Source organism: Mandrillus leucophaeus, unplaced genomic scaffold (genome assembly GCF_000951045.1).
Source record: "Mandrillus leucophaeus isolate KB7577 unplaced genomic scaffold, Mleu.le_1.0 Scaffold550, whole genome shotgun sequence".
Taxonomy (NCBI): domain Eukaryota; kingdom Metazoa; phylum Chordata; class Mammalia; order Primates; family Cercopithecidae; genus Mandrillus; species Mandrillus leucophaeus.
Genome location: NW_012105920.1, coordinates 87,694 through 98,182, shown reverse-complemented (window position 1 = coordinate 98,182; position 10,489 = coordinate 87,694). Strand labels below are relative to the sequence as shown.

General features: G+C 45.0%; 1 protein-coding gene across 1 annotated transcript in view; it reads right to left on the bottom strand.

The window, feature by feature from the left end:
* The window catches only part of LOC105552324 (dynein heavy chain 14, axonemal-like), a 10,790-nt gene extending 1,404 nt beyond the window's left edge, over positions 1–9,386 (bottom strand). Inside the window, exons 1-3 of the mRNA XM_011997946.1 lie at positions 9,357–9,386; positions 7,903–8,042; positions 5,313–5,473 (exon numbers count right to left, since the gene is read on the bottom strand). Of these exons, the coding sequence (XP_011853336.1) occupies positions 5,313–5,473; positions 7,903–8,038 (297 nt within the window). The 5' untranslated portion in view covers positions 8,039–8,042; positions 9,357–9,386. The remainder of the gene's footprint in view (positions 1–5,312; positions 5,474–7,902; positions 8,043–9,356) is intronic.
* Between the last annotated feature and the right edge of the window lie 1,103 nt (positions 9,387–10,489).

The following is a 10,489-nucleotide window of genomic DNA, read 5'->3' as shown; positions in this document are numbered from 1 at the left end:
TTTTTTTTTTTTTTTTTTTGATACGGAGTCTCGCTCTGTTGCCCAGGCGGGAGTGCAATGGTGCGATCTTGGCTCACTGCAACCTCTGCCTCCCTGGTTTTGGTGGTTCTCCTCAGCCTCCCGAGTAGCTGGGATTACAGGAGCATACCACCAAACCCACCTAATTTTTTGTATTTTTAGTAGAGATGGGTTTCACCATGTTGGCCAGGCTGGTCTCGAACTCCTGACCTCAAGTGATCCGTCCCCCTTGGCCTCCCAAAGTGCTGGGATTACAGGTGTGAGCCACCACGCCTGGCCAGGTTCCATATATTTTTGAATGATACAGGTTAAATAGATGATTACATTTTAATGATAAAGGGTTAAGTAAAATGAGTTTCTGATGAGGTCTGCGAAGTAGAAAATTTAGTTGCCTGCAGCTCCAATTCCAGGTGACTCCAGGTGTGCCTAAGGTGGGCCTGTGAAGCCACATGCTACAGGTGTGCTGGAGGGATGCCCAGCCTGGAGGAGCTGGCGGCCAAGTACCTGGCCACCCTGGAGGGCTCTGCCATCTCCTCTGATGGGGCAGGTCTCTGAAGAGAAAGGGTGGGCACCGCTGTCCTGAGCTCCCCCTTGATGCAGCCTGGGCCAGCTTGTTGACACAGGGGCGGCAGTGTGGAAGAGCCTGTGCTGTGCCTGGTGACGTCTTCTGTGTTGTCTACTCTGGAATGTGACTACCTGGAGGTGCAAGCTGAACTCATATTAAGCACTTCCTATTTTGGCTTATTCTATAAAAGAATTTTGGCTGGGTGCGGTGGCTCATGCCTGTAATCCCAGCACTTTGGGAGGCTGAGGCGGGCAGATCACGAGGTCAGGAGATCGCGACCATCCTGGCTAACACGGTGAAACACCGTCTCTACTAAAAATACAAAAAATTGGCCAGGCGTAGTGGTGGGCACCTGTAGTCCCAGCTACTCGGGAGGCTGAAGCAGGAGAATGGCGTGAACCCGGGAGGTGGAGGTTGCAGTGAGCTGAGATCACGCCACTGCACTCCAGCCTGGGTGACAGAGCGAGACTCCGTCTCAAAGAAAAAAAAAAAAGAATTTTACTGGGAATTGCTTTGTATAATGATTTTTACTTCTCTTCCCCTTAACTTACATAAATGCAGATTTTCCTGTGCTGCATTTGTTCTAGTGTTGTCCTTTCCTAACCATCTTGGAAGAAGTTAATCTAACGCATTTGACAACGTCACTTCCATTTATACTTGGCGTAACTTGGTCATAGGTTACATGGGTTTTTCCTCTGAAAAACCTAAACTGTAGGTAATTTGTAAACAGCCCCTTTTGGAGTGATTTAACTCTTCAAAGAGCCACTCAGAATAAATGAAAGTAATCTTACTTCAACTCAGTGGAAGCTGGTTCTTTGTATAAAGCAGAGATAACTGAGAACATCTGATTAGATGGATAGAGGCAAAAAGTAAAGTTAGGCGGGCAGTCCATACTCCTGCACTCCCCCTGTGAGTCATAAGTAAAGGCCCTGGTGCACATCTGCCTCTTGTAGCCTTTTCATGTCTAATGGGTTATGTAGGAAGGGGTTAGGCTATGGGTGTAGAGTCAGCTAGACTTGGGTTCAAAGCTTACGATCTGCCTCTTGGAACCTTAGTTTCCTGACCTACAGAATGAGGATAATTTGTGAGGATTAAATAATGCAGGTAAAGAGCTTAGCACATAGTACTCAGTCATTGTGGGCTAGTAAGCATCAGTGCCATCATTATCAGGCAGATTGGGATCTTCTGGAGGGCAGGAGCTTTCTTTTGTTCATCTCAGTATTTCCAACAGTCAGAGCAGTTTTGGACCCATACTTTCAAGTGAGTGACTTAATAAACAGTTGGGTAAACCTCAAGTCGAAAACACATCTGAACCTGAGCTTTCTTCCACGTCAGTACTCTTGCCAAGTGGTCACCTGATTTCTCCTAAAGCTCCAGTGACAGGCCACTCCCTGTCTATAAAAGGACACTCCACCATCATCATCAATTTAGATCAACTACATGTGTCTTCTCCTTGGGGTTCCCCCTGGTTGGAGTTCTAGCAGAATTAGAGTCTAGTTATTCATGTACCACCCTTTTCAATATTTCTTTTTCTCCTCAGTCTTTTGCCTTGTAGGACAAACTCTCCCAGTTCCATCCTTCTTCTGACATGTTTCTAACATTCACTAATTCTGGGTAGTCTCGGAATCATCTTCAGTGCAGTCTGATGAGTGCTGAGGAGAGGAAGACCAGGACTGGACCAAGAGGCCAAACAGCATGAGTGTCCACCACCTCCTCCCCCCGCAAATCCCAGAATGCATCTATAAAAGCACTGGAAAACAAGAAGTATCCCCAGTGGACCAGAAACTGTGAGATCCCTAAAGACAGAAGGCAGACAGGATTAGAATAAGGAAACCACCATTAATAATATGCACAATAAAAACTAAAAACATCACCCTCTTCAAGCCCCCCCACCCCAATCCTATAGAATAATATCACATAAAATATTGATACAAAAATCTTGAAAAAATATTACAATTAAGATGATTCAACCTTAGGATCTTTTAATAAATCATATTGATAAAAGTGATAAATTATGTGATAATCTCCATAAACCCTGAAAAGCTCTCTCATCACATTTAGCTTCCATTCTTCATTAAAAAATTCCTAATATAGGAATCATACCTTATAACAAAGTACACTCCAGATAGTTCTATGTAATCCACTATGTTAATGAGATAAAGGATAAAAATGATCTGATTATTTCAATAGAAACAGGCCCAGGCATATAGAATTATTTGATCTATGACAAAGCTGAAGTAGGGAAAGGACCATTTCAATGAAAAATAAATGGTGCTGAGTCAGTTGGGTACCCATATGGAACCAAAAGAACTTTGATCTCACCTCACACCATACACAACTCAATTCTAATTTTTTTTTTTTTTTTTGAGACAGAGTCTCACTCTGTCGCCCAGGCTGGAGTACAGTGGCACAATCTTGGCTCACTGCAACATCCGCCTCCCAAGTTCAAGTGATACTCCTGCCTCAGCCTCCCAAGTAGCTGGGATTACACGTGCACACCACCAAACCTGGCTAATGTTTTGTATTTTTAGTAGAGATAAGGTTTCACCATGTTGGCCAGGCTGGTCTCGAACTCCTGACCTCAGGTGATCTGCCTGCCTCAACCTCCCAAAGTGCTGGGATTACAGGTGTGAGCCACCATGCCTGGCCTTCAATTATATATAGATCATAGAAAATGAGAGGTAAAGCAATATAGTTTCTAGAAGGTAACAGGAGAATATTTTCATGAACTTAGTCTAGGGTAGGCAAAGATTTCTTAAACAGAACATAAAAAAGCATTAACCCTAAATAAAAGATGGAGACACTGGACTTCGTTACAGGAAAAAAGTTTTTGTTAATCAAAAGACATCATTAAGAAAGTGATTTGGACAGTCACATAGTGGGAGAAGATGCTTTCAACACATTCAACACATGTATCTGATAGCATATGTTCAGAATATACAAGAATTTCTATAAATCAATAAGACAAAAGCAGTTCACAGTCTTGAACAGAAACTTCACAAAAGAGGAGATCCAAATATCAATAGTCATTTTAAAAGGTGCCCAACTTCATTAATCATCAAGGAAATGCAAATTAAAATCATAAAGATACATCACTGCAGCTGGGCGCAGTGACTCACGCCTGTGATCCCAGCACTTTGGGAGGCTGAGGCGGGCGGATCATGAGGTCAGGAGATCGAGACCATCCTGGCTAACACGGTGAAACCCTGTCTCCACTAAAAATACAAAAAAATTAGCCGGGTTTGGTGGCGGGCACCTGTAGTACCAGCTACTCAGGAGGCTGAGGCAGGAGAATGGCATGAACCCAGGAGGTGGAGCTTGCCAGCCTGGGCAACAGAGCAAGACTCCATCTCAAAAAAAAAAAAAAAGATATATCACCGCATGTCCACTAAAAATACCAAGTAAATGTTGGCAGGGCTATGGAGCAATCTTCTACATTACTGGTGGGCTTGTGGATTGGTACAACCACGTTGAAAAACCATTTGGCAGTATCTACACCAAAGCTAAACATAAATATATGGCTATGTATGACCCTCAATTTATTTAATCATGAGCTCCATAACAACATTTGTGTCAGTGACAGACCACATATACCAGGCTGGTCCTATAAGATTATGATGGAGCTGAAAAATTCCTATTGCCTAGTGATGATGTAGAGCAATGCATCTATGAATTTCCATGTGTAGAAGTGTTTGGGTACACAAATTACTTACCATTGTGTTACACTGCCTGCAGTGTTCAATACAGTAACATGCTGTACAGGTCTGCAGCCTGGCAGCAACAGGCTATCCCATCTAGCCTAGGTAAGCAGTAGGCTATGCCATGTAGGTTTGTGGAAATACATTCTTAACAATGCATTTCTCAGAACATATCCCCATTGTTAAGTGGTACATGATTGTATTTATTTATTTATTATTATTTTTTTCAATTCTTTTGGTTATAGCCAACCTACTGGGTGTAAAATGGTATTTCATTATTATTTTGATTTGCATTTCTCTGACTAAAAATATTGAGCATCCTTTCACATTCTTTTTTTTTTTTTTTTTTTTTTAAATCTTTAAACCAACCTCTCCCAACCCTGTCCCCTCTTCCTCTCCAGCATTAGTCCTGGAGCAGAAAAATAGATTCCCAGAACAAACTGGAATTTAGAAAATGACAACCGTGGTCCTTCAAATCAGTGGGGACAGTGGCGTGAGTGGCAGGGCTGGGGTGTGTGGTGCATCTGGCTCACTGGTGCTGTGTACTCTGCTCCAGCCCAAGCCGCCTCCATGGGTCCCACTTGCTGCACTGCTGAGGGCCGGGTAGGTGCAGGTTTCCACTTGGCACTTGCCTGAGCTCTGGAATAAGCCAGTTGGTGGGGGCAGGCATTTCAGCCAAGAGCAGCTAGGACAGGTTTGCCCCCTGATTTAAAATATCACCTTTTAATCCTGACCTCAGCAGCATTCTGTCTTCATTTATAATAGGGGATACTTAGAAAGTCTGTTGATTATATTAACTTAAATCTTTTATTCACGATTTATAATCTTTTTTTCCTCCCGCCTCAAGGAAGAGAGTGGGAGACATGAAGTCTGAGGGCATTTGGACTTGAAGCAGGGCTGTACCTTGTCGATCTGCCTCTCTTGTGCCTGGAACATGGTAAGTGCTGAATAAAGGTTTGTAGAGGGCATAATTGATTGAATAAATGAAAGAATGAATGATTACCCTTTCTAATCTTTGAATATTCCAGTACCTTAAATGCTCTCCTGACTATATTGAGTTTCTTTGGCATAAATACGGAGAACTTCTCATCCTTGTCAGTGGTGTCGGAAATCACATGGTGGGTGAAGGTGAGGGTATCCACAGAGATTCCTCGGGACCTCCCATAGTCTTGAAGCACAGCAGCAAGAAAGGCTTTGGAGAAGAACACACATCATCAAGTTCCTTGTGAGTCTCAGGGCCTCCTGCTGGGGTTAGCAACAATGATGTCTCATGGCGAAGGAAGGGAAGAGTGGAGGAAAAAGAGAGAACAAAAGAGATGGGCTGGGTGGGAGCAGAGGGCCAGTTCACCCACCCTCTTAGGCCTTGTTGACTTTGGTCTGGCCAGCTGCAGGAGCCTCCTGGTGAACGGGGGCTGTTTTTCAAGGCCAGCACCCCTCCTGTATTCATTGTGGGGATAGACAGGCTGTAAATTCTGAGACCCTCTCCATTTCTGAGCCAATCTTGGCTGATGATCATACCTCATCCTCTGAGCAACAAAGATGGGACCCGGGGCAACTACAAGACCAAGTGTGTCAGAGTCTTCCTCAAGAAATGACATACGAACACTGGGAAAAGGGAGGTTCTGTTGCCTCTAGGGTTGCTGAGGTGCTTGTGGCCATGATTCCCCCTGGGTGCATGGAGAAAGGCTACCTGCAGTAGGAAAAAAATGAGAACATCTCGAACTCACCATGCCTGTCACTACAATCCCCATCAGCCTGCTCCTCTCCCTGTGCTCTGTATTTCAGTGAATGATGCCAGCAGCCACCCAGCTTTCCAAGCCAGAGACTTACGAGTCATGCTTAACCTCCTTCTCCCCTCTACCCCTGTCCTTCCAAACACAGAGTCCAGTTGGTTCTGCTTCCTAAATGCCCCCTACTCCCCACTTCTGCTCACTACCACTACGCTACTCTGATCACCACCAGCTCTTGCCTGGAGAATAAAGCAGACTCCTTATTTTATTTATTTTTTGACGAGACAGGGTCTTGCACTGTTGGCCAGGCTGGAGTACAGTGGCGCGATCATGGCTCACTGCAGCCTCGACCTCCTGGGCTCAAGCAATCCTCCTGTCTCAGCCTCCTGAGTAGCCGAGATTACAGGTGTGCACCACCACACCTGGCTAATTTGCAGACTCCTTAAATGACCAGGACCCAGTCTTGTTCTTCTCCAATGTACCCCTGCCCTTCTTCCTTCCTGTAGCTGCTGGATCATAACCTCTCTGGCCTGAAACACTTCAGGCCATCCTGTGGATGGAGTCAACTCTCTCAGTGTGTCTTACACAGCCCTGGGGACCAGCCGTGCCCAACTTTGCAGCTGCACCATTCTCCCTTTTGTGGTCTTTTGTTTTGGCCATAATGAACATTTGGTTTCTCCTAGTGCAAATGGTGTTTTCTCTAGTAAGAATGCTGTCCCTGCTTAGTCCAGTCATTGAAACACTCAACTTTTTAAGTCAGGCTGAGTTCAAATCTTGACTCAGTCACCTATTAGTTTCCCCCACTCCCCTCCAGAATCATTTCACTCAGTAGTGGAGTGACCTTGGATGAGACTCTCAACTTTTTGCTAGTGATATGACTTGGGGCAAATTTCTTAACTTCTCTGTGCTAAGGTTTTCTCTCTGAAAACAGGGATAGTTACAGTAACAACCTCATAAGATTGCCATGAGAATTAAATGTCTTATCCCTTTTATACAAAATCCTCAGAACAGTGCATGGCACCCAGTAAATACCAAGTAAGCTCCACGAATTATTCTCTTCTTCCTCTGTTCGCACCTGGATAATACTTAATTGGTAGCAAGCTTCAAGACTCATCCTAGACGTTATTTCCTTAGTGGGCTTCCCTGGTTCTTAGTGAAGGTTCCCCTGTTTTGTGCTCCACAAGTACTGATCCATTCACATATTCTATTCAGAATGCCATTCATTCATTCTTCAAATATTTATTGAGAGCTTTGTGTGTGTGTGTGTGCACGCTGGGGACTGTATCAGGTGCTAGGGACACCACAGAACTGAAAACAGACCTGGTTCTTGCCTTCATGGAGCTCACAGCCCAGTGTCGCCCCTTTACAACTCTCTTTCCATCCCCCAACCACACATCGTTGGAATGCACTCCGGTTCATGTCTGCCTTCCCTGCTGGACGTTTGTGCTGAGCAGGTCGGGCCTAGGTTCCAGCAAACATTCAGTCATCAAATCTTGTTACAGAAATAAATGAATGAATGGCTGAAGCTCAGAGTCAATCTTGTGAAGCTGCCCATCTCCGCCCCTTTGTCATGGCCTTTGGAGGGGCTGGGTGCTAGTGTTGACCTTTGACATCACAGGAGCAGTGGCCAAGAGATGAGACAGTGACCTGTCAAGGCGCAGGTGAAATCTGATAGGGGTGGGTGGATTTGGCATGTGAGGAGGTTGGGGTGAGGGAAGGAAGTGGGTGGGGAGGGAGAAGAGACTGCCGTAGTCCACACTAGAGATCCAGACACCTGTGGAGGCGCAGGTGTTGTCATCCTAAAGGGGAGGGTGAAAGGGTGAGTGATAGAGGGGCTGAGTGCAGACTTGTCTGGGCCAGGTGTGGAGCTGACCTTGGTTCTAATGCTCACCTTGTGGAAAGAAGAAAGCTGGGAGCCAGTATCTTGAAGGAAATCCCTCAAGGAAATTGTTCTCTGACTTCTCAGGGTGTTTGCGTTTTTGGCTAGATGATGGAATAGACTGCTTCCAAATTGTGACAAATCTCATATACCTAGTGGAAGGCAGACCACAGGTTGGGGGGTTAAGGTCATAATAATTGCACAGCTTTGGGTGATGGGGGCCATTTCCTCCAGTCCCTCCCCTCCCAGGGCCCTTCTTTTACTTTTCATTTCAACTCCCCCAATGCAGGACTTTTATCAGGTCCTTGAATGGAAGCCAGCTATGATTTTAAGCTCATGAGGGAAAAGGGGGACCACAAAGGCTGCAAGGCCACAGATTTGGGTAACAAGAGATGTCATTATTATAGTGGGAATCCTGCCTGCGCCTTGCGGAATCTTTGTTGTTTTTGAGGCACAGACTTCTCCCAAAGGATATAAAGAAATGTGGGTCAGATGTCTGCAGTGCTGCTGCTACACTTATAGTTAAACGGTGTAGGAGGCAGCCTGGCACAGACTTTGGAACCAGTTCTGGGTTTGAATCTCAATACTTTCATGTTCTAGTTGTGAAGCCTTGGGCATTTCATGTCCTTGGACTCAGTTTCCTCATCTCTAAAATGGGGATGATGATAATGATAGCACCTACTTCACATCACAGGGCTGCTGTGAGAACTGAGTGGACTGCTGTGAGTAAAGCTCCTAGAGAAATGTTCCATATCCTGTGAGGCACTTGCTAGATGTCGCTACTCTAATGCTTCTCCAGCTATTTTTATTGTAACTACAAACACATTTAAAAATTACATGTGGCTAGGCACGGTGGCTCATGCCCGTAATCCCTGCACTTTGGGAGGCCAAGGCAGATGGATCACTTGAGGTCAGGAGTTCAAAACCAGCCTGGCCAACATGGTGAAACCCCGTCACTACTAAAAATACAAAAAAAGAGCTGGGCATGGCGGCAGGTGCCTGTAATCCCAGCTACTAGGGAGGCTGAGGTAGCAGAATCGTTTGAACCCAGGAGGCGGAGGTTGCAGTGAGCCGAGATTGTGCCACTGCATTTCAGCCTGGGTGATAGAGCGAGACTCTTGTTTCAAAAAAAAAAAAAAAATTACATGTAACTAATTATTTCCTTTCACATTTCACCCTGTGCATTTCTTAGGAAAGAGAAATGTACTATGTTGTAGTCATAACTCTGTCTGTTGGAGTGGAGGGAGTTTACTCAAGACTCAACATTATTAGGTCCCCACTTACTCAAGACTCAATATTATTAGGTCCCCACTTTCTCAGCTCAAACAGAAGACAAGAATCCCGCCCTTGCTTAATTCACATGTAACTGTGACAACCCAAGGAGACCAGGCATGGGAAATGATGTCATAAACCTTTGGGCTTTAAGCAAAAATGAGGAAGAAATGTAAAGCAGCTTTCATCCATACCGACGCTGTATTGCAGTATAAGCCACTTTGGCCCAAGTATTGAAGAAATTCAGTCGCTGGATGAGATCATCAATCCAGGAACTCAGTGGCTTACATGATCTGTAGGCGTGTTTCTGTTGGGATGTAAAGACAGTCACATCATTTTTTTTCCTTGTCTTTGGGGTCATTAGGAACATTTCTGCAAACCTTGGTAATAGACTCAAGTGCCAGGCAGAAATAACTTCGCAGGAGAATGTCATTTTCCAACTGAAAGCACATAATGAAAAGTCTAAACCTTATTACCAGGGCAAAACAACATTATCTTAACAGTGTTTTGGATAAAACGCTTGGAAGCTTCCATCCTGGCTGAAGGCTTTTATCACTCTTCTCAAATCTTTTCATTTTCTCACCTTCTTTCCTCCTCTCTGGGGAGATTACCTTCACATGCTATTAGGTATGAGCAATTTCAGCTTCCTGGCCTTCCCCTATACAAAGTTCTATAAATCCCACCCACTGTCTACTCCCTTACCTACCTTTGCCTTCCAGTTCTAAGCCTAGCTGCCCCTGCCCTTGCCCCTGTGGATTCAGCTTTCCATTCTCTAGCCCTGTTTATTAATGCTCCCTTCCATCTTAACTACACAAACCACCCAACACTCAATCCTACCTGTTTGTTGCAAGTGGGGAGGAGGAGACCTTTGCAGCCCTCTAGCCTATTTCTCCTTTTGTTTACTGTCCCCTCTTCTGGAGTCTTCATTAGAAATCACAAGCGACCTTCATTTTCCATCTTCAAGCCTCACTCCCCGCACTATATCCTCTGCAGCTTTTGACGGACCTCATTGCTTCCTCCTGCTCTCTCCCCTAGGCTTCTGTGACTAGACTCCATCCTGGCTTTCTCTTGAATTCTACAACTACTTCTTTTTAGGTCCCATTCATTGGCACCTCTTCTTCCCTCCCTCGAGGCTGGTGTTGCCTGGAATCCTTTCAGCCCTCTTCTCTTGCTACTTTATATTCCCTCTCCCAGATTGAATCCATGGCTCTGTCTAGGTTGGCGACACCAAGCGCTCGCTTTGCAGCCCGTGCTCTTGTCCCATTGCTTTTCTTATTTATTTATTTATTATTATACTTTAAGTTCTAGGGTACATGTGCACAACGTG